Raw genomic sequence first — 24,721 nt, forward strand, 5'->3', positions numbered from 1 at the left:
TTGCGGCTTTCTTTCAGATGTGTTTGTATAGGAATACGTACGGCGGTAGTGTGTGTGTGTGCCCCCATATGTGTGGAGGAAGGGATGGTGCAGGAGGAGAGGCGAAGTCGGATACGTAAGAAGGGCAGAACAGCGATGGTGGTAGGGGGAAACAGGAGCGTATAAGGCAACGAAGCAGCGATGTGCGCCTGTGCGAGAGACAAGGAAGCGAGAGTGGCGTGTCCGCGCGTGAAGTGAGCGAGGTGGTGCTGGGCACAGGGAGCCACTCTACTCCCTACGCATCTACCTCGACACGAATCAAGACACGTGTCGCCGGATCGGCGGCATAACTCTCGCGCCAGATATCCCTGTTGACTGCTACTTTCGCCTATCTCCGTCAATGACACCTCAAGCGACCCCCGCCCCCGCACCTGCCATAATCCCCTTTGCTGAAGATGGCAGTTCAGCAGTAGAGAGCACGTGCGCGCGCGCTTCTCTGGGAATCCGTATCTCTGCACCACCGTGACCACTGACAGCGCTACATGCTTCATCACTCGCACGCAAGCACACGCATGCCAGCCCTTCCCTGTTTACTATCAAAGGGCGGAGGGGGAAGAGGCAGAGAAGGGAGGAAGGGCCGCAGCTATCGGGGAGTACACACCGCCCTCTCTTCAGTCGGTTTCAGCCGCAGTCCGACAACGCCGGGGAGGACGAAAGGAAAGAAAATGAAAAGAAGGCAAAACATAAACAAAACAAACGGCAGAAGAGCGCGCGCCAACTCATGATGCGGCAGCACAAGGGCAACAGGAAAAGGTAAAGAGGTGAGCGAAGGAGGTGATGGGCGTAAGCTGTTGCGCACTTCCAGGCGTGTACCATGACAGTTCATCGCCGAGAGAACTCGAATTGGCAGCAGCAGCAGCGTGAGCACACACATACACATACACGTGCACACCCTCACTTCTTCTTCTCCAGGCGCTTCAGGTAGAACTGAAGCTCCGCACCTTCCAGTAGGATACCGTCGGCACGGCCGGACTGGCCCGGGCGGCTCGTCATGCGCGCAAGCACACGACCCTCGCGCAGCTGATCAGCGATCGCCTTCTCGACCTTGTGGCTGCTGCGGCGGCGCGTCCACTCGCGCTGCAGCTTGGGTGAAGCCTTGTTCACGTCGTACTTTTCAGCAGCGGCATGGGCAGACTTCTTGCCTTTCTTCTCAGCGGCGGCGGCGGTCTTGGCGCTCTTCTTCCCCGCATCCAAGTCGATGCCGTAATGCTTGGCGTACCAGCGCTTGAACGGCGCGGCGTCCACGGCGACGATGCAGTTCTTCACCAGCGTCTTCGTGCGCACCAGCTCGTTCGAGGTGGCGTTGTACACGACGTCGAGGATACGAACGCGCTGCGCGATGGCCTCGGAGCCCCAGGCGAAGTTGCCGGTGTCCAGGCGCAGGGCGCGGATCTTGAAGTTGCCACCACGAGCACGCACAGGGCTCACGCGGCGGGCGCCAAGACGGGTGTTGGCGGGAAGGCGACCCAGCTCGGCCTTCATGCGCTTCCGGTGGATCTTGGTCTTTCCACCGGTGATCTTGCGCTTATGCAGGCGGCTGCGAACGATACCCATGGCTGCGGCTCTTCACTACTTAGCATACGTAGGAAAGGGTTTGATAACATCAGAGGAGAATGGTGCGAGAGGAGATGCGTGTGTGTGCACGTAAAGGGTTGAAGGGACGGAGAGGAGCAGGAGAGGCATAGAGAGAGAGGGGGCGAGCGAGGAGCACAACAAGACGCCAAGAACGACAGTCGTTAGGGAATATAAAGAACCAGACCCAATGACAGGGAAGCTCCACGAGTTTCTGCTTCATTATAGGCAAAGGAGCGCACGTATGCGAGATGGACAGGAGGAGGGAAAGGGTGGGGTGGGGGGGGGAGGCGAACGATATCTGAGAACGTTCCCTCCAGCCCACCGCTCTCTTCGCTGCTATTTTTCTTCGCCTGTATGGAGTCATTCTCGCTGCAGTGCAGCAGTGGGTGGTGATTGTGCATGCGTGTCTGTGCTGCACGTAACTTCCGCCGCTTCAGTCACCAGTATCCTTCATGGCCGAGCCCTTTTCTTCCCTCCCCCTTTCAGTAGTTGCCACTGCTGTTTCCTGTCGTGGACGTGTGCGCAGAGTGTGTGTTCGTGAGGGGAGGGATGAAGAGTGACGCGCCGTCATCTTTCCCTTCTTGGTGAGTGCGCGCAGCAACAGCGCTGCTCTGGGCGTACGCTGTTGCGCAAGAGAGCAAAGAGGGAGAGGTGAGATATGGTAAGAACAAGCCACCGTCACAGGCACAAGCACCATCTTTATCCAGAAGTGGGGTAGCGAGATGGAGAGAGGAAGAGCCCAGGTCGGGGCAGGTGCAGCACTCACAGACGTTTTGCACAGACATGCGGATCAGCTCAATACAGGTGCGCCTACCCGTACCTATCCGCGTCGATTAGGGTGCATGCCCTATGAGTGGTCACAGTGGCTCCTCTGGGAGCTCCGGTACGACGTACTCCTTGTGTGCCTTGAGAGCCACGAAGTGGTGTAGCGGGAGGTGCGGCGCCAACCCAGTGAGCTGTGGGTTTGCCGTGATGAGCCAATCACGCATGCTGTCGATGCCTGTCTTGCTTCCGAGGTACAGTTCCGTCGTGTCGTTCATGAAGTGGCCGCGGAAGCGGCCGCCGAACACCACCATTGTATTGCGGCATACTACCGCCACGTGACACTCGCGACGCGACGGGTACTCGCGGTCGATGTCGTACATGAACTCAAATGTATTTGCCTCCACGTTGTAGATGAACAAGTCGTTCAACTTCTTCTTTCCATTCCAGCCGCCGAAGACGATGATGTTACCGTAGTGCACAGCGGCGCTATTGCGGGCGCGGCCAAACATGGGCACATGTGGCAGGTCGATGCGCCGCCACACGGAGGTGTCGAAGGAGTAGACGAAAAAGTCCTCGCAGCATTCGCCTCCGCTGTTGCGGCCACCAAATACGATCATCGTGCGCTCGTACGTCATTGCGGTGTGGGCAGAGCGCGGCGGAGGAATCGTGCCAAGCTGGTTGCATTCCTTCCACTCCGGGTCGCTCAAGTCGCAGCGGTACAGGTCTTGCAACCGCTTGTTGCTGTTGCGTCCACCACACTTGCCTCCAAAGATGTACATGGTGTTTCCAAACACAACAGCGCTGTGGCAGTAGCGGGTCATGGGAATGAGGGCCCCTCGCACGACAACAGGGTGGCACTCGCCATCCTCACTGATGTAGAAGAGCTTGTTGAACCGGCCGCGGCCATTACAGCCGCCAAAGATGTACATACACGTGTCATACCACACTGCGGTGTGAAACGCGCGCGGGTGCTGCTTCTCGCCACGCAGCTCGATCTCTTTCCACCTCTTGTTGATCACATCGTATTGCCACAAGTCGTCCAGGTAGATGGACACGCTGTCCGTGTCGTTCACGCCGCCGTAGACGTATGCCTTGCTACCATCAGCGTTGGCGCAGAAGGAGTGCCCGATGCGGCCTAGCGGCGACTCTTCCGAGGGGCAGTCTACCAGCGACCAGTGCCGAAACGGCGGCGTAGGCCGAGGCATCAGCACTTGAGCAGCGAAGTTGGCGGGGGGGAGAGCAGAGAGAAAAGAGAGGGATGTGACGCGGGCCCACGACAGCGAGGAGGTGGTGGCGCTCTACCTTTCACGAGAACACGCCGAGAGAGGGAGGCAGATGCGGGTGCACGAGTACACACCTCCACTCACGGATGAAAACTAAAACGAGGAAACCAACGCTATGGGGGGAGGAGAGAGTAAGAGAGAGAGAGAGACAACCGATCGATGGGGCAACGCGGTGGTGCTGTCGAAGGAAAAGTGGGGTGTGTGCACCCAAACCGACAGAGGAAGGGAGAAAGACGGGGTGGAGGCGTAAAAGGGAATTGTAGCGGAGCGGTGAAGAGCGGTGCGAGGAGTGGGAGAGAGAGAGGAAGGGGAGGAGACGAGATGAGCCAGCGCGCAGGGCGTGGCAGGTCAGGCACAACGAAGACACACCATGAATAACAGCAATGTACACACACACACACACATACACACGCACACACACGTGCGCAACCAGTGAGCGTGTGACCGAGAGGCACCGGAGCGGGTGCGCAACAGCGCCGCGGGGTCCATTGACGACCGTTGATGCACGCACCAGAGAGCCGCAGAGGCTTTACGTTGAGTGTCTCCTGTCCGTTCTGTTTGTTCTCGTCTCGTCGGAGAGGTCCACGCAGCCCTTGTGCCGTGCCACGAGTTTCATCAGGTCCTCTTCTCCGATACAGAGAAGGCAGAACGTGAGGGGCTGGAGCATTGCCTCTGTTCTTCACGTTGCCATGGTTATGAGGGACACGTTGTATGCGCACACCCCTCTGCAGTGGGGGCACCACGGGAGGGGGAGAGACAGTCACGCATGTGGTAGCCTGGCAACTTTCTCACATGCCGAGGTCGTCTGCGCGAGGTCTGCGTCGACCCTCTCGTCTCCGCCTTTGTTTTGGAAGGTCCAATTTTGGTAGCTCACGCGGTTTGGCGCCTTCCACAAAGTCCGGCGTGTAGTCGTCCTCCTCCTCCTCCTGTTGCTGTTGCGTCTTAGTCACATCATCGCCCGACGCGCCTGCCCCTGCTGTGCGGTCACTGTTGCCGATCGACATCGCGTGCAGCCTACTAACGGGTGCTGAGAAGGACGAAGACTTGTTTGCATCCTCGTCCACCACCTCAACCGCGGTGGTGGTGTGACGAGCATGAAAAACAGACTTGCCCGCCTCCTGTTCGCCCATGTACTGGACAGCATCCCACGCGTCGCGCAGCTGCTGCAGGTCTACCGAGGAAGCGGACGTGCCGTCATCAACTGAGTTCTGAGTCGCTTTGAGAAGATCATGCAGCTCTGCCCCGCTCCTCGACTGCACAGCGTGCTGGCGGACGGCGCTGTAGAGCCGCTGCGGCAGCACCTTCTCCCACGACAGGACAAGCGCCTCAAACCACAACAATGTCTGACCGCGGTGCCCCGCCAGCTCCCACGGCAGTTGTTGGATGGTGTACTCGAGCAGGCGTGGGGCGAGCAGAGGCACAAACACGTGCGGGGCGTGTTTCATGAGTGCGTCAAGGACGTACCACAACGCACGGTTAGGTGCCCCATCGAGGTCCGACTGCTCCATCAGCGCCTTGCGCAGCGCCGCCCATGTCTCAGCAGACCTCGGGAGGTGCCGGAGCGCCAGCGCTGCCAGTGCCTCCACCCGCGCCTCTGACGGGTTTCCCTGCTTCAGCGCGGCATAGAAGAGCCGTTCCGTGTAGAGGGCGGATGAGGGGGGCCGCGGTGATGCGGCAGCCGCGGCCGCTGCACTCAGCATGGCAGACTTGCGATCAGCGGAGAGAGAAGGGGGTTCCCACTGGCTATGGTTAACTTTTGCTACCGGATTTGAATAGGGAAGCAGGAACGACGAAAGTGAGAGCGGAGTCGCCAACGTTGCCGCTGATATGCATGAGTGGCCCTTTGAGTTTGCTTAGTTGTGCGTAGGTCAAAAGGAGGGGAAGAAGAGGCGGAGGTGAAGAAAAAATCCACTCATCATGTGCTGCACACAGTGAGAGAAGGACTGACCCCCCCACATTTCCCTCATCCTCTGTTTCCTACAAGGATACCTACTGTCCTTCTGGGGCTGTGTTGCGCTGTCGTTGGCCTAGAGCTTCACCACACTAAGTAAAGAGAGACACTGCCAGCATTACGCTGTAGCACGCAGCGTCCCCCCCTCCCGCGCCCCAACACACGACGGCTTTTGCATGCGTATAATTCCGCCTCTCTTCATGGTGGTGGTGTAGTGTGGCGCTGTGTGGTTCTCTTTCTTCCCCATTCTGTTGTTGGGTGTTTTTCCACTCGAAGGGGAGGCGGCGTCGACTTACCTCGCTTCCGCCTTTTGGGCTCGGTCCTCATGGCGCTCTTGCACGTCCTCATCGCGCGACGCCACGACTCACTCCCACTCACTCTTCATCTCCCTTGGTTCTACCACTCTCAGGGTATTTTAAGACGTACAGCTGCTTCTCTGCGTGTATGAGGAGGGGAGGGGGGGGGAATGCCTGTATTCCAGTTCTTCTTAGTGACCCCTGCGTGTTCCCCACCCTCTTGCCCTCGCCCTCACTGCAGATAGGTGGAGACATACAGACGCGCAGATGGACCAGGCGCCCCAGAGGGAGGAAAAGGGGGCGCCGCGGCGGTCGCCAGTGCCTTCCCCCGACTCCCCACCGCACGCCACATAGCAGGCGAGTTGAGTGGATGCACACTTGAAGAGCGAAGCTCCCTCACGGGAGGGGTGAAGCGAAAATTACAGTGGAGACGATGGGCTCCAATAAGAACGAAAACACCTACCCACACAAGTCTGTCGGCGTACAACACAGAGGGAGGGAGGGGGGGGGCGAGAGACCGTCAAAGGGCAACTCAAAGCCCAAAACGAAAAGAGAAACGTGGATCGGGGGGAGGGTCGGTGGCTTTACAGCTGAAAGGGGAAGAGAAGAAAGGGAGGAAGAACACCTCCCCCCCCCCCACACACACACGAGAAAGGCGATCCGTCTAGCTGGTTGGGTTCGACTTTCACATGCACACAGCAAGGAGCTTGCGTGTGTGAAGAGAGGGGGAAAGGTGCTGCGATGAAAGGGAGGCACATGCGTCAGCGCAAAGCAGAGGTGAACGCGAAGAACGAATAGGGGGAAGATGAGGTGCGGAAGAGGTAGTGCAGATGGGGGAAGGGACGCGGGCGAGGAAGGACACACTGACACGCAGACATCTACACAGAATGTGGGGAGAGAGGAGCGAGCTGAAGCGATCTAAAGAGGTACCATACTATGGTGTGATGCGCTCGAGGGACGGTGTGCTGGAGAACGATCGCCGAGAAAGAAGATGCGAAGGGGGGAGGGCTGCGAGCCACGGCGAATCGGCAAGCAGAGAAGCGGCGGGGTGTTCACTGACAAGAGAGGAGAGAAAGAGTCCACTCCCATCCCCCTTTCTATCACACACACACAATCACATGCACGCCCCTCTCTACGCGCACAGAATGAGGGAAGGAAAGAAGGTGCATCGCGAGGACAGCGCAAGTGCAAAGGCACAGAAAGAACGGGAGAGCGCACTTCGAGAAGCCAAGCAGAGAGACGGAGGAAGGCAGAGAAGCACGTCTGAAGACACGGGAGGGAAAATAGAGGTTTAGCCAGCCGAGGAGGAAATCGTCCAAAGCGCTGGGCACCAGACGCAAAGAAAAAAAAGAGGGCGCGGGTACACCCACGCCACGCATTACGTTCTTTTGACCCACCACCTCTGTTGAGGTGTGGGGATGTGAGAGCGATAGCGGTGACTCGCGGGGGGAGGGGGGCGTCGCTGCAGTGGGGGGTGAGGGATAGACATGGGCGGTGTGGTATCACCACCCTCTCCCACCGCATCGCACTACAGCGTCAGCAAGCGTCAACAGAACCGCACCTACCGCCGACCCCCGTTCCTTCTTTCCGTCTATCGCGCACACACTATTTCTTACATCTCGACCACGTGCGCCGTACTTCTGCTCTCCGCGTGAATCGCCTATCATCCCTCTTTAGGTGCCACACAGGTGCGTACACCTGTACACGCATATCTTACATGCACAGCAAGCAAGGGATGCATCCACTCCTGTGAGCAACGCCAACGGAGCAGCAGGGGAGGAGGGGGCGTCTTCCACCAAAGAGCCGCCAGCGATAAGATTCCGGAATAACACCACCTCTTCCGCTCGTCCCCTCTCACATCCTTGCCTCCCCCTCCTCACTAGGGTAGAGTGAACAAGAAGAGGGGGTAATGAGGGCGTCATGAGAGACTGGTGCACACGGTTTAACAGATCCACGAACTGTCGTAGACTGAACGGGTCTCGTGAGGAGGTAGAGCTACTCTTTCTTTCCTAGGTAGCGCCCACCCACTGATGCCGGGGTTCAAGTCTGTCCCACCCACTCCCTTTCCCTGTATCTCTTTACACTTCATGAAGTTTTTTCTCTTTCGCCATTGAAGTGACTGCTCGTGGACGGAGAAGTCTTCGGCACGGTCGTCATGCGACCGCACTGCAGCTCTGTCTCTGTCCCCGTTCCTCTCTCCTTCTCACACAGATGCGGCATCACCTTGATTGCTTACTGGATGTAGCGGTAGTACTCAACACCAACATCCTGGAAGGTGGCCTCGTTGCGGTTGCCAAGGCGGTCAATGACGAACTCCATCTTGCGGCTGTCCTTCGCCAAATCGTTCTTCTCGGCGCCAGTGTGGAGAGCCTCGTACTGCGCTCTGTCCAGGCACACGGGGCTCTCGAGGGCCTTGCTGACATTGATGTTGGCAGCAGCCTTCTCCCAGCCGGGCACTGGGACGATCGGAATCGACATGCTCGCATCGCCGGAGCCGTAGCCGACCATCACCATCGGCTTGCCTGCGATGTCGAGTTTGCGGGTATAGGCCTCCTCGAAGCCGGCCGCCAGCCAGCAGGGCAAGGAAGCTGTGTACAGGTTGCCGAAGTTGCCCATCGCCGGGCTGCCCATGCTCATCTTCTTCTCCAGCAGATCAATGAATTTCTTGTCCTTGCGCAGCACCTTTGCCACCTTACCAGTGTCCGGGAACGCGTCCTTCGGGTCTGTGCCGCTCTCGATCTGCTGAAAGTAGTGCGGGTCCACGTCGAGCTCCTTCACTACGGCTGCGGGGTCTGCTTTGCCCTGCTTGCACAGCTCTGCGAAGTGCACCTTGTGCTCCTCAGAGGTGGCGCGAGCGAGGCCCCGGGCGTACAGGAACGACATTGCCTGGATGGGCATCATGTTGTACGGGCGGTGGAAGAAGAGGGCGGTGACGTCATCGTAGTACTTGCCCGGAGACTGCTGCAGGCGCGCCAGCATGTGCTCCACCGCGACTGTCACCTCCTCCTGGTACACAAGAGTGCTGTAAGGGCCGGAGAAGACCGGGAAGTCGGCCATCTTGCCATTGGCAGAGCTCTTCGTGTACTCTTCCAGGTTCATGAAGTGACGGCGATGCGGCTTGCGGAAGTCAGGGCCGCGGTAGTCCGAAGCGGAACCGCTGTACTGCAGCTGCACCTCAAACAGCTTCGGGTCGCGCTCCAGCATCATCGCAGTGGCACCGGCGCCTTGCGTCTGCTCGCCTGTGGAGCCGAGCGCGTACTCAGCAATGTCGGAAGCCACAGCAATCGCTATGCGGTCGCCACCGTCGGCGTTGGCGAAGCGGGTGGCGCTCTCCATTGCGTACACACCGGCCAGGCAGGCGTGCTTGAACTCCGGCACCTCGCAGTGGCGTGAGATGGCTGGCATGTTCAGGGCGTGCAGACCCTTATCTACCATACCCTTCACGATGATGGCGCCCGCTGAGTTATCAGACGAGCTTTCCGTGCCAAGGCCGAGGAAGCCGATCTTGGTGGGGTCGATCTTGTTGTTCACGATCAGGCGGAGCACTGCGTTGGCGGCCATGGTGTACGTATTCTCGTTGTGGTTCGTAATGCGGAAGGACTGGCCAACGACGCTGGACACCTTGTCCCAGTTGTTACCCGTCCACTTGCACCACTGCTCAAGGTCGACACGGCAGTGTGGGGCGTACACAGCCATGCCGCTCACACCCGCCAGGCTAAGAGGGGTGCTGCGCATCATTCTTTTTACTTCGGTTGTAAGGGGACGAGGGAGAGACAGTTGGGTGAGAAGGGGAGAGAGGCGGGGGGGGGGGGAAGGGGAGAGGGAGACCTTCTGTGAATGGTTTGGGTAATGAGAGGAACTAATAATGTGGATGCTTGTGTTGGCTGTGGTGTTAGCGTCACGAGAGATTCTTCGATGCGTGCTGCGTTTTGGAGTGCGTGCATAACCCATGGCCATACGCGCAGGTGTGTTTGCACACACACCCACACCCACATGTATGCGTATGTGTGTGGGTGGAGGAAGAAGCGGAGAGACCATTGAGGAAGGGGGGAGGAAGAGGTGGAAGGAGGGGAGGGGTGCAGAGCGGCGTGGAGTGCATGGAAGATGCTCGCCAGCAGGAGAGAGAGCGGATAATTAACAGACAGGAAAGAGGGAGACACAGAGGGGAGCGGCGTGTCGTTGAGCTTTTCCATCGTTCCTTGTTCGTGATTGTTTGTTGGTGCAACCGAGAAGAAGATAGTGAAAGCAATCGCGAGTGTTACAGGAACACTACAGGTGCGTGAGCGAGAGCGAGAGAGAGAGAGAGCAAACAATAAGGAGGGGGAGAGAGAAAGGAAAGGGAAAGCGAAGCAGTCGAACAGAATGCCGCCACCCACAAACCCTCTTCCCCAGGCCACTCAGCATCCTTACATACCGACATGCCTACGCAAAACTATACGCGCTTCCACGCACACACACATACACGCCTAAGGAGAGCGAAAAGAGAGGTGGTTGAGGGGAGGGGGGGGAGAAAGCTTGGTGAATGCAGAGAGAGGTGCTCTTGCTATATAGCCCGCATAAGCGCCTTGTAGTTGTCCCACACACTGCTCTTGAAGCCTTTTCGGTGCTCCAGCACGCGGCGGACAACATACTGACACCACGGTGAGTCGTCGGAACACTCAGGAAGCCTGTGCAGCGGCGGCACGCCAACGCCGCCAGTGACGAGCTCAGAAGACGGCTTTGACATGACGTACTGCACGACGCTGTAGAGCTTTTCCAGCAGCTCCGCACCCTGAAATGTGCGTCTAAACTCCCCCTCCACGAGCGGTGTGTCATGCTGGTCCGGTTTCCCCGAAAAAAAGTAGTCACGCACGGAGTCGAGGTCGGCGAGGATGAGCGGTGCATCTGCGGGGTTGAAAAACAGCTCGGGGCCATCTACGTACACGGCGAAGAGGCCCGCAGTAAAATTGTGGCCGAGTCGGTAGTGCAGCTGACGCACCGCCGACGCATAGTCGATGATGTCGCGCACGCGGTCAAACACGGAACGCACCTCGTCGAGAATGCGCCGCATCGTCACGGCGGGGTAGATGCGGGGCATGGGGAAGTCCTCTGAGTTGGCGGCGCTACGCTTCATCGACTTGTACTGCTTCGCATCCAGCTGCATGAACTTAGACATCAAGTACACGACAGTATCCTGTGTGAGAATGTAAATGCTGAGGCTGTCGCACAGCTTCAGTACCGCGCTATAAAGGTTGCTCTGGATCTTCTCGGCAATCTCGGCTGTCAGCATCGGTGGCGCCCCTGTAACACGTCGCACCAAGTCGTATTGTCGCTGCGAACGCGCAAGACACTCGTCGAAGCCTTCCTGCACCCGCACAAGGCTGTGCAGGCGTTGTACGCCGCTGGAGAGCAGCGTCGGGTACCCGCGCAGCTCCGCAGAGAGAGTGCTCACACGCTTACTCTCGGCCGCCAGAACCGGCATTTTATCGCTCGGGGCAGCCGCGGCAGCTGTAGGAAATCCCTCCAAGCACTTCCCTGTCAGCGCTGTCACAATGTCGAGCCAACTGCACACGCGGGCGTATTGATGGGCTGCGGGATCGCCTCCGAGCGGTGGTGGCCGCGGCGCGCCAAAGACGGCTCGCACATACCGCATCACATCCCCTAATGGCGCGTTTGCGCGCTCCACCGCATCTGCCCACTGCGGTGAGATTTCCTCCATAAGCTGCTTAGCAAACTGCAAGTGCGCGGCCTCGTCGTACTGAGTCAGCGTGCCTATCGGAGCTAAGTACCTCTGGGTAGCACGCATCAGCAGGACACACAGCGCCTCGTTCTCACTTGTGCGCCACTCGCCGTCGCAGCCGTCCAGCAAGTAGTCAAGGAAGGCGTCAAGGGATGTCTTGAAGTCCTTAGGCACGTTGTTGGTGGCATCAGGGTAGAGACCGCCCCAGTGCTGCGTGAGAAGGACGTAGGCGCCGATGCGCAGTCGGCCAGGCAGGAGGAGCATGCTGGCGAGTGGGAAGCTGCGGGTGAGCATGTGGCAGTACGCCTTTTGCTTCGTGTCAAGGTTGTTGCTGACCCGCTGGAACAGCTTCGCGGCGGAGAGGCAGTGCACATCCGCCTTGTCCACCAGCTCGGCGTAACTGCGGAACACGCCAGAGTTAACGAAGACCTCCATGAACGCCAGCAGAATGTCCTGGCTGCTCGAGCTGGGAGGCATCACCGGCGTATCATCGACGAGCACCATCGCGCACGGCATGCACGGCGGCAGGGCTAGACATGTTTCGATGAACGCTGCCGTCGCACTGCGTTGCATGTCGAGTGAGAAGCTGGAGTCGAGCCACGGCATTGGCACGGCTGACAAGCAGAAGGCCTCTTGCAGTACGTAATAGGCATACTTCACCGCCGGCGTCAGCGTCGCGTTGGCGATGCTGGAGGTGTCGTGGCGGCTGACGGCGCGCGCCACGTCCTTAAGAAATACCGTCTGTGCCTCGCCGCTGCCGCACTTGTCGTTGGCCAGCAGCTGCGCATGCAGGTGGCAAAAGCGCTCTGTCTGCGGCAGAATGCCAATGTACTCCCGTAGCGCCGCGAGACAACTTGTCACGTCCCTCTCGCTGTAGATGGGGCTGAGGGTGCTGAGGTCCAGCTGGTACATTGGGATGAGACAAGCAGCGAACACCATGGAGCGTAGGGAGAGGGGTACTTGAGTGTCGCCCGGTAAGTCCGGGTAGCGTTCAATTATGCTCTGCAGCTGCTCCGTGCGACTCACAAAGTCGTCATCGTTGGAGTTGTCGCAGAGTAGCCGGAACGTGGACGCATCAGGGCGCAGCTCCGAGAGATACCGACGGCGTTCCGCCTTCGCCACTGTGTCTCTATTGTCAAGCACACGCCGCAAGGCGGGTGGGGTAACATTGGCCAGCGACCGTGCGTGCTGCTCGTCGGTGATGTTGAAAACACGTCGGTACACGTTTCCTAGCTCTCGCGCGTACTTGTCCCTATTCTTCGTGAGCAGCACACCGGTGGCCATGAGGAGGATCTCGTAGGCAAAGATGGGCAAAGTGTCGAGGAACGGCGCCAGAGGTGCGCTGTCGATCACCTCGCACAGTTGGATGTGTGGCGGGCGTGGGGGGTTGAAGGCAGCCGCTGTCGTCTCCTCGCTTGTCTTGCGTTGCCCCTCCGTGGTGTCCAAGAGGAGACCAAGCTGAGTCTCAATGTTGGACGAGATGGTGCCCGGCGTAGTGCCACAGAGTGGGATACGTACCCGCTCGATCCGCCGCGCTACACCGGCGATATTGGGTTCCTCCTTGGCAGTTACTGACTGGCTCGCCGCAGGAGAGCTCGGTTGCGTGCCTTGAATGGAGGTCAGCGGCTTTAGCATAGATGCCAAGATGTTGCCTCTGCTGCTGCCCGTGGCGGTGACGAGTGGCACACCTTTCCCTTTCTCAGCCGAGGAGGTAGAGGTACCGTTCGCCATCGATGCAGGGCGACCGGAGCCCGTCCGAGCGTGGACGGGCCCAGCAGCGGTCCCTCCAATGTTGCCCAAGGTTTTTAAGGCGCTCATGAAGTACCCCAAGAATCCCTTGTTTTCCTGAGCGGTGCTGCTCTCCTCTCTCGTGGGTGGCTGCCCAGGGCGTGGTGACGACTGCTCTGATGCCGCCAGCTGGGGGATATCGCTGTCACCGTGCGTATCGGGCGGAGGGAAGAGGTTGTCGCTGGGTGAATGCGGCTCGCCATTTGTATCTGACGCATCGGGCCTCGTTTCCGCATTCGCTGAGAGTTCTGAAAGGGAGTGCGAGTGCTTGCTGAGGCTCGCTGATGACGCATTTCTGACTCGCTCGACGCAGCCACTGCTGCCGCCGAGGAAGGTGAAGAACTTCGTCATATCGAGCTCGAATGTTGGCACCTTCTTTCGCTTGGCATGCCGCGCTGCTTTCTCAGCCTCGGCGTAGAGGGCAGTTGGACTCGGGCAGCTTGTAAGATCGATGTGCTCGAGTGACGCAGAGCCGTCTGGTAGCTTGAGTCTGACGTTCGGCGGTGGGTGTTGCAGGGCATACAGCAGCAGCTCATCGCGCTCTGCCTGTACACTCATTCTGGTGCGAAGGGGGAAAAGAAGGCGTGCGTGCGCGTGGAGTCGAGTGCCAATTGAATTGGATAGAACGGAGAATGGAGAAGAGTAGTGACGTATGTGTGTGTGTGTGTGTGCGCGCGCTAGAAGCTGAGATGACTATCAGAATAGCACAAAAAGCAAAGCAAGACCGTCGACTGTCGACGGGAAAGTCACGTACTGCGACACCGAGAGGATGTCGTGTGCGGGTGAATTTGAAGGAAAGGGAGAGAAGAGGTTAGCCGTGAGGCGTGCACAAGTCCAACCAGCGTCCCAGACGCCTACCGATCCTGTGTGTGCGGGTTATTCGAAAAGTTGTGTGTGTGTGTGTGTGTGGAGGGGGCTATTGGTGTGTATAAGTCTTCGACTGTGCGCGTGTGCAAAGGGAGTGGGGCAGACGGGCACGGCGGTGGAAAGGGCGAGTGACACGAGAAAGAAAGGAGGGAGAAGCAAATGCACAGCGAAAATGATCGCAAGCGCAGAACACAGCAGGGAAGAGGAGGTGAGGTGGGGGAGGCGTCATCCGTACGCACGCTGGCACAAAACTCAATTAGGGGAAAGACAAAGAGAGAATCGGGCCGCAACAGCAACACCGCTGATGACGGCCACCGTGAAAAACGATCACCCGCCAGTACAGTTGCCGTCTTGTCTCTGCGTCTGCGATATTTGCTACGGTATTCAGCTCACCGCATCTAATTCCCTCCACGGTAGAGAGGAAGGAGTCGAGAGGGGAAGAGAAAGAGCGGCGGGCGGAGAGGCCACCGTGGACGTCTAAGGCACTGGAGAGGGAAGGGGAGAAGTGTGCAAAGCGTAACAATGATGACCGGAATCCTGTGGTGTCCGTGGAGAGAGAGAGAGAGAGTGGTGGTGCTCCATTGCGAAACATCAAGGAAGACAGGTGGAGAGAGGACAGAGAGTGCGCGGTAACGCAAGAGCGAGAGAGAGTGTGTGTGTGTGTGCTCGAAAGACACATGCACGCGCACGGGCACGCGTGTGTACAGGAGGTGAGGCGAGAAAGAGGCAGAACGAGTAATATGCTGAGCGGAAGGGGGGGGGGGCTTGCCCGTACATGCACACACACACACACACACACACGAAGAGAAGACAACGAGGGAGAAAGTTAGGTCCACACATACGCAAGACTTGAGCACTCGCCCTCAGCGTGTTCACAGGCCAAACAGGTGCTCTGATCGCGAGCCAGAGGCGGAGGAGAAGCAGCCCACTATCATACCCCCTCTCCCTTTCCGTTCCCTTTGTTTGCATCTGCTTGCCGGTCAATCGAAGACGTGTAATGTCTACGGGTGCTGCACGCACCGCCGTGTACACGCCGCCAAACATAAGCACAGGCACACGTAGAGGGCGAGCAAATGAGCGACGCGTGCGCACACATCTGCCCGCGCATGCACACAGCCGCCGTAGCCCACAGAAGACGTGTACATTCCATAGGCTTTGCGCGGAGCGAGGGGAGGAGACGGCAGCACACAGCCATACTAGCGCTGTGGCCGTCAGTTTGTGGGCACTTACTCCACCCTCGTCTCCGTGCAAAAAACCTGTCGCACGCACTGCCGCATCAAAGGAGAGCACACAATACTGTACGACTCAGCAAAGCACAGACCTCCACCCACACACGTAACGCGAAGCGATACGCACGCGTCTAAGATCCCGGCGCTCCACCGTGAGTGGTCCGCACAGCGATGGTAAACTGCTCCCTGTCGTGCCAGAGCTGCGCCGCATGGTTGTTCAGCGGTGACTCGTTGTTAGGGTTGTTGAGAAGGTTCTGGATGGAAAGCAAGATGGAGCTCACCGAGTAGACGGCGGACCACTTCTCCTTGAGGATGTCGAGGCAGATGGCTCCACGCGTGTCTACGTTCGGGTGGAAACATGGCGTCATGAACGTCACGGTGGGCGCTTCGTACGGGTAGTTGGGCGGAAAAACAAGCAGCAAGTTGTACTCGAGTTCCTCGTACGGTGTGTTTGGCACGCCTTTGACGCTACCGATCCAGCGAAAGAGGTTGTCGTCCTCTGGGTAGGCGGAGATGCCCTCGGCATCGCTCATCATCACCTCAACGAGCTCCTTTTGCAGCCGCGCCGCTGCCCCACTGTTGTTGCCGCCGCCTTGCATGATGTACGAGTAATTCAGCCTCAAAGACCACAGAAGCTCGTTGCCCACACCCACCCACTCCCATACCCACCCACAGGAACAGGCACGCGGAACGGTGATCACCGAGGTGCAACAAGAGGAAAGGCGACAGGGAGTCGTGCAAATCTTTGAGGATGACCACTACGCGGTGGAGTAGGGGGGGGGAGAGGGGTGGGGAGGCAAGAGAAAAGCAGTACAGTGTGGACTGTGCAACGCCTCTGCACGGTGGCACCGAGAAAATACCCCAATACAGCTGCGCACGCGTACAAGGGAGAACAGAGGAGAGCGAAGACAGGAAGATCAATAAGGGACGAGGAGATGGCAGAGACACGTGGCAACACCAGTGATGGAGAGAGCGTTTGTGTATGGCTTTGGAGGACGCAGAAAGAGCCTCCCTCGTGTGACTGAGTGAATTTCGAGAACAAAATGAAAAGGAGGAGGAGGAGGGGGGGGACAGGGAATATCTAGAAGAACAACGAAGAGAGAGGTGAGTGAGTGAGTGAGTACTTGCGTGTGTATACGCTGATGAATGAAGCCCTACTACATACGCAGGTGCGCTTGCTGAAAAGCTGCGCTGGTGCACGTCCGAAGCTGGAAAAGAAGTGGCGGTGACAGAGTGGTAGAGGTAGCTGTGCTGGTAAGCGTGAGGTTCTTTCGTGTTGATTGGCGGTTAGCTATTGTGCTTCCTGATGGATGCGAAGGGTAGAGGGAGAGGGTGAGGGGAAAAAGAGCGGAAAAGGGCGCGAGGACGCATGGTCAGCAGAGGTGGCGAGGAACGGGGAAAGAACGTCCTGGGAAGCTTTTCTTTATCTAGGATGTCATGCAGACGCCATCGCAAGCCAGCGGCGGGGGTGTGCAACGGCTGAGGCACTGCACGGAGTATACAGTAGCGAGCGAGAGCGAGTGAGAAGAAGCAGAACCAAGATGCACGCATGTGCTGCCGAGTCCCACAGGCGCATATCCAAACTACTCCAAGAGAGGGGGAGGGAGAGCAAAGCCTTCGTTTTCCCCTCTTTCTCCCCGGGGTGTGCACGTGACCTTTCTGTGAGTGGCGGGTACACACATACACACGCAGTAAGAATAAATGGAAAGAGCAGTGCAGCTACGTGATAGTGGCCAAGGGACGCCACAACAGTACATATCGATTTCGTTTTCATCATCTCCGGCGCAAGTCACTGCGTGCAGCTCAGGAGTGCAGGAGGTGCGGAAGGACTTCACGAGTGTACCAGTCTGCCTCGTCAACGGTGACGGTGTCCGTCACGTCGTCGCCCGCGTCGCCTTCGCTCGCCTCCCAGACGTTGAGGAAGTGCTCCATCACTTCGGTGCCAACGTACTGCTCGAACGGCTTCAGCAGAAGCACTTCCTGAGTTACACTGCGCCGCTCCACATCGCGGCGGGCGAGAATGTGATTCACCGTGCTGGAGTCGTGGGCGGTAGGATCAGCCTCCATTGATGGCGGTCGCCACGAGACAGGCCACTCGGCTGGGTGGAAGATCAGGTGCATGTGTCGGATTAGCACTGACATGACAGACACTCGCATGGGGTCGATGGTGGCGTACACCTCCTCAAACGGCACAAACACACGCCTGGCCGGTGCCGAGCGCGTCGTCGTGACGGCGCTGTCACACGAGGGAATGCCGAGTGGATGGCCGGCGGCGCCGCTCCGCTGGCCGAGACACTGCAAGCAGCGTTCCTGAAGAAGCGGGTGGCTCCGGAGTGGCCCGGCAAGTTCGATAATGGGCGGTTCAAAGGGATACCGACTAGGGAAGTACACGTAGAATGCAAAGCAGCCACGGTGCCAAGGCGAGGAGGATGAGCGCACATGCACAAGGCCGTTCCACGCATGGTCCTGCTTGAGCATCGGGTCTTCCCCAAAGGCCGACTCGTCGCTAGCGGACGGCGTCAGCGACAGGCCATCCAAGGAGTAGAGCGGCGGCAGCAGCAACACATCTTGGCGTGTGCTGCTCGCTGGCTCTACCGAGGTTGCGGGGCTGGGCTGCTCTTCGTCCTTCCCTTTTGTAGTCGAGGTTATTTCAGAAGCGGTGCCGTGGGTGGCGAGCAGCAACATCTCACGCCGGAGGTAGAGGGTCCGGAAGAGATAGTCCCGCGTGGTAGTGGAGTGTTCGTGGGACGAAGGGAATGGGGACGCCATGACTGGCGCTGCAGTCGCTGAGGATGATGCACACGGTGGGTGTACAGTGAGAGACTACGTGGAGAAGCGAGATAATTCGACGCGGCTAGAGATCGACTGGCGAAGGCTTGTGCGTGCTTGTCAACGTTGAAGCGACTCTGTGCCAACGCGCGCAGGGGCAGGAGGTCGTTGTTGAGGTGGCCGCGGGCTGCTTCCTCCTGCACCACTCCAGATGCAAGTGGTGGCTGCTCTTGGTGACTCTCTCTCGGCGTACCCACTTGTGGACTGGGACGTCGAGGAGAGCAGCTGGGGACAGAGAACACACAAGAAAAGAGCCGCAGGTGTGAAGAGGGGTGCTACGGCACAGCGGGTGCACTCGCACATCGCACAGGTGAAGAGGAACGACGATCGGAGAGACAGGGGGCAGGGAGGAGGCGATGGAGTGGTGGATAGAATTAAGCAAATGGGCTTGAGTCGGGGGCGTGTGCGCGCCGAGTGTCACCGATTCTCTTTTTTTACGTGAGGAAACCCCGATGGCAGGGGTCCCGCCATGGCGCGTGGCATCCCACTGCCCAGTAGCCCACACTCAATCTGAGGAAGCCAGACAGCCCCCATAGCCCTGCCAATGCTGGAAGGTCGGTGCGACTCATCTCCACTGACGTCGGCGGTCAGGCCCTCGACGACGTGGCATCGGGGCGACCTGCAACCGGGAGCACGCTTGCCCCACCCCCGTAGGAGGGGCAGAGTGTCAGCGGGGCTCGGGTGCATCTCGCCAGGCCCTGGCTGCCTACGGCTGCCTCGCACCGCACGCGGTGGGTCTGTGACAGCGCTGCGGGGTGGAGTTGAGCTTCACCCCGCTGCTCTGTGGCAGAGAATGAATGCGCTGAGGGGAAAAACGAGCTGAAACGTGCGTACACAGACACTGGCAGGTGATCCCACTGCAGGAGTTTGTGTGGCCGAAGAGGGCGTTAGAGAGCAGGCACACTGTCTTGACAGTGGTAGCGCTGTTAGATCCACACACCGACCTCTTCACTGTTTCCTTGAGTGGGGTTGGTGGAAAAAACATTTGCTTCTTGTTGGGAGGCTGTTTCTACATAGACGAACTAAGCTGCACCTTTGCGGCATCGCCCACTTTCTCTTTTCCGCTTGCTCGAGCAATGCGACACACCAGTGGGGTAAGAGCGGATGAGGAGTGCACGGAGAGGGGTTGTAAGTAATATCAAGACCCACACCAGGAGAGACGCAGATAAAGAGAGGCACCTTGTCTGGAGGAGGGAAGTTGTGGAAGTGCCCTTTTGCATGGACACACGCCTATAAAGAGAGACATACAAATACACGCAGTAACACAGAAGACACTCTCTCGCTCTTCCCTCCCCTTCGCTGCTCCACCGCTTATGTGCACCAGTGCGCGAAGAAGCGGGAGAGAGAGAGACGCAGGCATGTGCACCGCCAACAAGCGCGCATCACTGCACCGCGTAAGAGTGGGCGATGGGTGATGGCCAGAAGCTGCAAGCCGAGAGAGGGAGGGAAAGGAAAAGAGAAGGACGCACAACACATATGGGAAACACGTGGTGGCGCCTTGTTGAGCAGCAGTGCAGCATCCGTATTGGAGAAGAGGGAGGGGCGCACAGCAAAACAGACGCGTAAATCAATGGGCAATCAAAGGAGCCACCGCGGCGAGGCAACAGACAAAAATTGCACTGAGAGAGGGCAGAAAGGGGGAAAGGGAGACTGCCTATCGTTTACTCACACGAGCACACGCGCAGTGGCGCACGAAGTGGAGAAGAGGGCCGACAATGGGGGAGGGGGAGGGAACGGAGGCAAAGAAAGAGGCGGGAGGGGCACAGTATGTTAGGGATAATGAGGGGCAAGCAGGCGGCGGGGTGAAGTGAGGTGGAGGTGGAGGCAAAAGGGGAAAGGAGAAAGCTGAAAATTGATAATCAGCCAATTGAGAACGGCCCCGGAAAGGAGCAGGAAAAGGCGAATACACGCAAGGAGAAGGGTGCTTGCGTGTGTGTGTGTGTGTGCACGCCAGCCCACACATGCATACTCGCTGCGCGTGCTGTTGCTGAAATGACATCCGGAAAGAGCGATTGAGGAAGGGGGAGGCCGCACATGACGAAGCTAAAAGAGGAGCACGAAAAAAAAAGAAGCAAACGAGCAGACACAACAGCACAAGGGCGGACACACACACGCGAGGGGACTCCTCCACCCTACGTTGCTACATCAACCACGTCGTCTCTTCCGCTCCACTCGTCCAATGGTGCACACAGTCTTCCCCGGGGCTCCTTTCTCCCGTGAGACGCATGTCGCTCCGTGTTATCTGTACGATGATAGCCGCATGGACCGCCCTTCTTCAAAGCACAGACGCTGTCCTTCAGCTGTGGCTGTCGAGATCTCTTGCTCCTCCGAGGACGAGGAGGAGAGTGAGCAAGGAGGGCGAGCGCTGATGTATCTGTACACGCGTTAGCACAATGCGTTCCCTGAGCGTGACAGTAGCAAAGAAGAGAGGCAGCAGTGACAACGCGAACCGGTACGCTCTCACGCAGCCAGTCTACAAGAGAGGAGAAGCGGAGGTACGTCCTGGCGGGTTGCACGCGCCCTTTTTTTTCCCGTTGGATGTGTGCTCGCGCTGCTTTGCGTCCACCTTCACCCCACCTCAGCTCGCCAAAGAGGCGAGGGAAGAGCGATGAGCGGATGGAGGACGGAAGAGACAACGGCCGAACGCGAGAAATAATTGGGTGGCGCCATATGAGAGATGAGAAGAAGGAAAAGAGGGAGCATCTCGGGTACGTGCGCACAGCAGCGATGCAGCCTTCCAAGAACACCCATAGACACACACACACACACACACACACACACACACGCAGACAACGAAGACGAAGAAGCGGAAGCACCAACCAAAAAGTATATGCACATAATGAGCGCCAATGCGGCTGTGAGTGGCAGACCGAGCAGAAAGGCAGCGCATCACCGCGCGCCCACACGCCATGCGATAAATGAATTGGAAAGGCCCACGTCAGGTGCCAGAAGTGCACTGCAAAGGAGTGCGAGATGAGCAGCGAAGAGGTGCTGCATGCCCACTCACACGCCTACTTGCATGTGAATTGACACAGAGAGAGAGGGCTGTCGACAATGGAGGGGTACGCTGGTTAGGAAGAAGAACGTGCTAAGAGGAAAACCACGCCAAAGGCCAGACATACACTGCCCCACTGGCTACGCTTGACCCTGCATAAGCACAAGCGACCTGAGAACGGCGTGTGCATACATACACAGCTTGAATCGTACGAGACGTACGAGGGGACCCAGGAGAACGGCAGAGGAGAGAGTCAGGGTGATACGGAGAATCGAGTGAGATGTAACAACTTCAATTCGGAAAGCTCTGTGGACCTTCATACAGCCCTCTACCGCCGTCGCCACCGCCCGAAGGCCTTCCATCCTTTTCTCCACACCACACACCTCCGTGGCGCCGCATCACTCGCTCAACTCGCGCAAATCGAAAGAACGAGGCACGGAAAGACGCATTCATGCATGCAGGCATGAATACCGCTAACGCGCTTCACACGCACAAACGAGGAGGAAGTGAAAATACTCAGGGAAAGAAACGAGCCTGCAGCACTTCATCCGCTATGCGCAGAGAGAACGCACGTGCACAGAGATAGCGAGACGACGAGGGGGTAAAGCAGCACTGACGTCAGGAGAGCTACTGTTGCATGACACATACACACACACAAACTCACCAATACATACCCACGCACATAGATGTACTCAGAAAGGATGGAGGACGTAGAAGGTGCAGTCGCTGGGTGACTGCAACAGTGGGGTGTGCCAGCGAGGATGCTGCCCCAATAGCGTCCTGAACGTGCTAACGGTAACCCAATCAAACCCCACCACCGCACAACACGATGCAACCTCTTCTGTGTTTTCTCTCTCGCCTCTCTCGACAGGTCTGCACGCACACGCGGACACAGGGACGCGTGCATATATGTGTTGACTATCATAGCGCGTACATTGCTTCTCTCTCCTTCCGCTTTTTGATGCCGCTGTTCCTATGATGCACCTGATCAGGCGTGCAGATCGGTGTCCAACGAACCACCACCCCTCGAGTCCTTGGACCTAGAGGATCTACGGTGGCGCAACTTACTTAAACTGCGGAGCTCGTTTCTCGCCATCTGCATAGCTGTAAGGGCGCGCATGCTGTCCTCATGCTGCTTCAAGACATCCACGTTGTGTCTCTCAGCGCAGTTTGCCGCGGTGATCCAGTCGCTGAGCGCCTCCTTCTTTTTTTTGCTATGAACGCTGCTGTCACTGCTACCTGTCAGCCCTTCGATCATTTCCTCTGTCAGGCCCTGGTCCAAGTCAATTCTGTGCACTTTCTCGTGCGTAACAGCGATCACCTGCGCGCCTCTTTTAGCGGTGACGGGCGATGGTGTCTCATTGGTCTTAATAGCCTCCTTCAGCTTCTCCGACTGGGGTTTGTTGCGGGTGATTGTGTGACCCATTGTACTAGTAGACAGGGCTGACGCAGGGAGAATCAGTGCGCTGCGCTGGGAAGCAGAAATAAAGTAACGAGCTCAAGAAAGCTTTGTGGCCTGAGGAGGAAGAGAGTAGATGGAAAGCAACGCGCACGTGCTGCCTGCTCGTCGCCTTCCTCTGTTTGCTCCAACGAAACGGGGCGGGTCTTGGCAATGGCGCTGGCTGGGGATGTGCAACGATTGCTCGCCCATGCGTATGCGTGTGTGGGTGTGTGTGTGACTGCAAAGGAGAAACGGAGGCGGGCTCAGCAACGCGGAGGAGAGGAAAGAGGACGAGGAGGGAGAGATGTAAGCGCAAGGAAAGTGCAAAGGAAAAAAGATCAGAAGTACGTCGCCCATGAAGAGGCACACATACGCCGTGGACTGTTCGTTGTGTTGAGCACGTGATCTACGCCAGTGCGCTGCGACGCTGGAGAAGTCGCTTGTGATGTAAGAATCGGCTGCTGCTACTGTTGGGAGTACTGATACTACAGTGCATGGGGAGTTGGGTGTGCGGAGAAGATGAGCAGGAGTACAAGCAAGAAGGTACACATCCATACACCAAGGCACCTCGGCATCTCAGCGCACGGATACATGTATGTCCCCCCGACTGCCGCAGGCGGGAGCGGGCATATAATGGACCCCAACATCACTTATCGCTGTCCCACCCCTCCACCCCTCGGCAACGAGAGCTCGGCCAATCAAGCGAAAAACTGCCGCTGTTTTCGAGAAGACTCAACGTTTACGTTTCGCAGAGAACAAAGAGAAAGAGAGGGAAGGGGAGGGGGAAGCGGGGGCGGGGTCAGCAGGGGTTCCGTGATCATGCCCCGGCTCTTCTCCCCCACCAGCCTCCTGCGCATAGAGAACCACACTTGCTGTCCTGGAGTTCCGCCCCCGCTGCCTCAAGGCGGCACTTCTCGTGCTCACTACCTTCACAGTCTCCAGCCTTTCTTCTTCCTCTTTGAGCTTCTTCTTTGGCCCGCTACCACTGCCGCCTCCTCCCAGCTGCACAACTCGCATCACCGAGACAGAGTGAGAGGGACGAAGCAGTGTGCTGCGTGGGGCAGGGGAGAAGAGCGCATGGGGAACGGCCCTCCCTTCCCCATCCCCTGCCATGGACGTAACGAAAGTGAGACGAGCCTAAAGTAGCGAAAAGGGGGAGGGGGGAGGGGGGGAGGGCAAAAGGCGAAACACCTGAAGGCACCAATCGAGGCACAGCGACAGCAGAGAAGTACACACGCACACACACACAGAGAGAGAGAGAGATGTAGAAGTATACGGAAACGAAGATACGAAAGGGCAGTAGCGCATGGGCACCACCACACACAAGACCTCTGGTACACGCGCGTGCTAACGACAACGTAACGCGCGCCACAAGAAGCGAGACGGCAACGCCACTTCACTGGCACAGAATATTGGCACGCACCTTCTGCTCCTTTCGTTCTCCATCGCGGGCGTCTTCGAAGAGCTGTGCAACACAAGGGCGGATACATAGTGCGGGTGTTCCAGCGTTCCTCTGCCGGATCGATGGGGCTGCCTTTAGGGCGAATCCGGCCTTCGACCTCACTCTCCCCATCCGACCAGCTAGCCGGCAGCGTGTGTACCACCGGCAGCGGTAAGCACTTCAACCAGCGCGTCACCTTGTTCATCGGCATGTACCCTGCAACGCTGTGGCGCCGTAGAAGTTCAACTCGTCGGAGAGCTGTCCGCCACCGATGGAGAGGTGGTCCACGTACCGACCGTGGTGATGTGATGAGGTGTGCAAACTGAAGGAAGACACCAGTAGGAAGGGCACCACACTGGTGACGGAGGGGTGTCATTGCGCGGACAAAGACTGTGGCTGCGGCCGCTCACTCACGGCAAATGAGCGCTCGGCACCCATCAGGGGCATCAGGGGCGTGACATGGTTTCGGTGACGCAGATGAGGAGCTGTGCACACCGCCTCCC

General features: G+C 58.1%; 8 protein-coding genes across 8 annotated transcripts, besides 1 other annotated feature; all 8 read right to left on the reverse strand.

Moving 5' to 3' along the window:
- Nucleotides 1-933: 933 nt before the first annotated feature.
- LPMP_242050 (40S ribosomal protein S8, putative) lies at nucleotides 934-1,593 on the reverse strand (the record flags this gene model as incomplete). The annotated part of the gene is made up of 1 exon (XM_010701242.1): nucleotides 934-1,593. The coding sequence occupies one exon, from the start codon at nucleotides 1,591-1,593 to the stop codon at nucleotides 934-936; it is 660 nt and encodes a 219-aa protein (XP_010699544.1).
- An 878-nt stretch (nucleotides 1,594-2,471) lies between these two features.
- Nucleotides 2,472-3,584, reverse strand: LPMP_242060 (hypothetical protein; the record flags this gene model as incomplete). Its single annotated transcript, XM_010701243.1, has 1 exon — nucleotides 2,472-3,584. One exon carries the CDS (start codon nucleotides 3,582-3,584, stop codon nucleotides 2,472-2,474), a length of 1,113 nt encoding a protein of 370 aa, XP_010699545.1.
- Nucleotides 3,585-4,450: 866 nt separating this feature from the next.
- On the reverse strand, nucleotides 4,451-5,362 carry LPMP_242070 (hypothetical protein; the record flags this gene model as incomplete). Its single annotated transcript, XM_010701244.1, has 1 exon — nucleotides 4,451-5,362. The coding sequence occupies one exon, from the start codon at nucleotides 5,360-5,362 to the stop codon at nucleotides 4,451-4,453; it is 912 nt and encodes a 303-aa protein (XP_010699546.1).
- Nucleotides 5,363-8,141: 2,779 nt separating this feature from the next.
- On the reverse strand, nucleotides 8,142-9,647 carry LPMP_242080 (hypothetical protein; the record flags this gene model as incomplete). Its single annotated transcript, XM_010701245.1, has 1 exon — nucleotides 8,142-9,647. One exon carries the CDS (start codon nucleotides 9,645-9,647, stop codon nucleotides 8,142-8,144), a length of 1,506 nt encoding a protein of 501 aa, XP_010699547.1.
- An 805-nt stretch (nucleotides 9,648-10,452) lies between these two features.
- Nucleotides 10,453-13,974, reverse strand: LPMP_242090 (hypothetical protein; the record flags this gene model as incomplete). Its single annotated transcript, XM_010701246.1, has 1 exon — nucleotides 10,453-13,974. One exon carries the CDS (start codon nucleotides 13,972-13,974, stop codon nucleotides 10,453-10,455), a length of 3,522 nt encoding a protein of 1,173 aa, XP_010699548.1.
- A 1,669-nt stretch (nucleotides 13,975-15,643) lies between these two features.
- On the reverse strand, nucleotides 15,644-16,111 carry LPMP_242100 (ubiquitin-conjugating enzyme E2, putative; the record flags this gene model as incomplete). Its single annotated transcript, XM_010701247.1, has 1 exon — nucleotides 15,644-16,111. The coding sequence occupies one exon, from the start codon at nucleotides 16,109-16,111 to the stop codon at nucleotides 15,644-15,646; it is 468 nt and encodes a 155-aa protein (XP_010699549.1).
- Nucleotides 16,112-17,315: 1,204 nt separating this feature from the next.
- Nucleotides 17,316-18,281, reverse strand: LPMP_242110 (hypothetical protein; the record flags this gene model as incomplete). Its single annotated transcript, XM_010701248.1, has 1 exon — nucleotides 17,316-18,281. One exon carries the CDS (start codon nucleotides 18,279-18,281, stop codon nucleotides 17,316-17,318), a length of 966 nt encoding a protein of 321 aa, XP_010699550.1.
- Nucleotides 18,282-18,799: 518 nt separating this feature from the next.
- Nucleotides 18,800-19,156: a repeat region.
- Nucleotides 19,157-22,324: 3,168 nt separating this feature from the next.
- On the reverse strand, nucleotides 22,325-22,762 carry LPMP_242120 (hypothetical protein; the record flags this gene model as incomplete). Its single annotated transcript, XM_010701249.1, has 1 exon — nucleotides 22,325-22,762. The coding sequence occupies one exon, from the start codon at nucleotides 22,760-22,762 to the stop codon at nucleotides 22,325-22,327; it is 438 nt and encodes a 145-aa protein (XP_010699551.1).
- Between the last annotated feature and the right edge of the window lie 1,959 nt (nucleotides 22,763-24,721).

This window comes from Leishmania panamensis, assembly GCF_000755165.1.
Source record: "Leishmania panamensis strain MHOM/PA/94/PSC-1 chromosome 24 sequence".
Lineage (NCBI taxonomy): Eukaryota > Euglenozoa > Kinetoplastea > Trypanosomatida > Trypanosomatidae > Leishmania > Leishmania panamensis.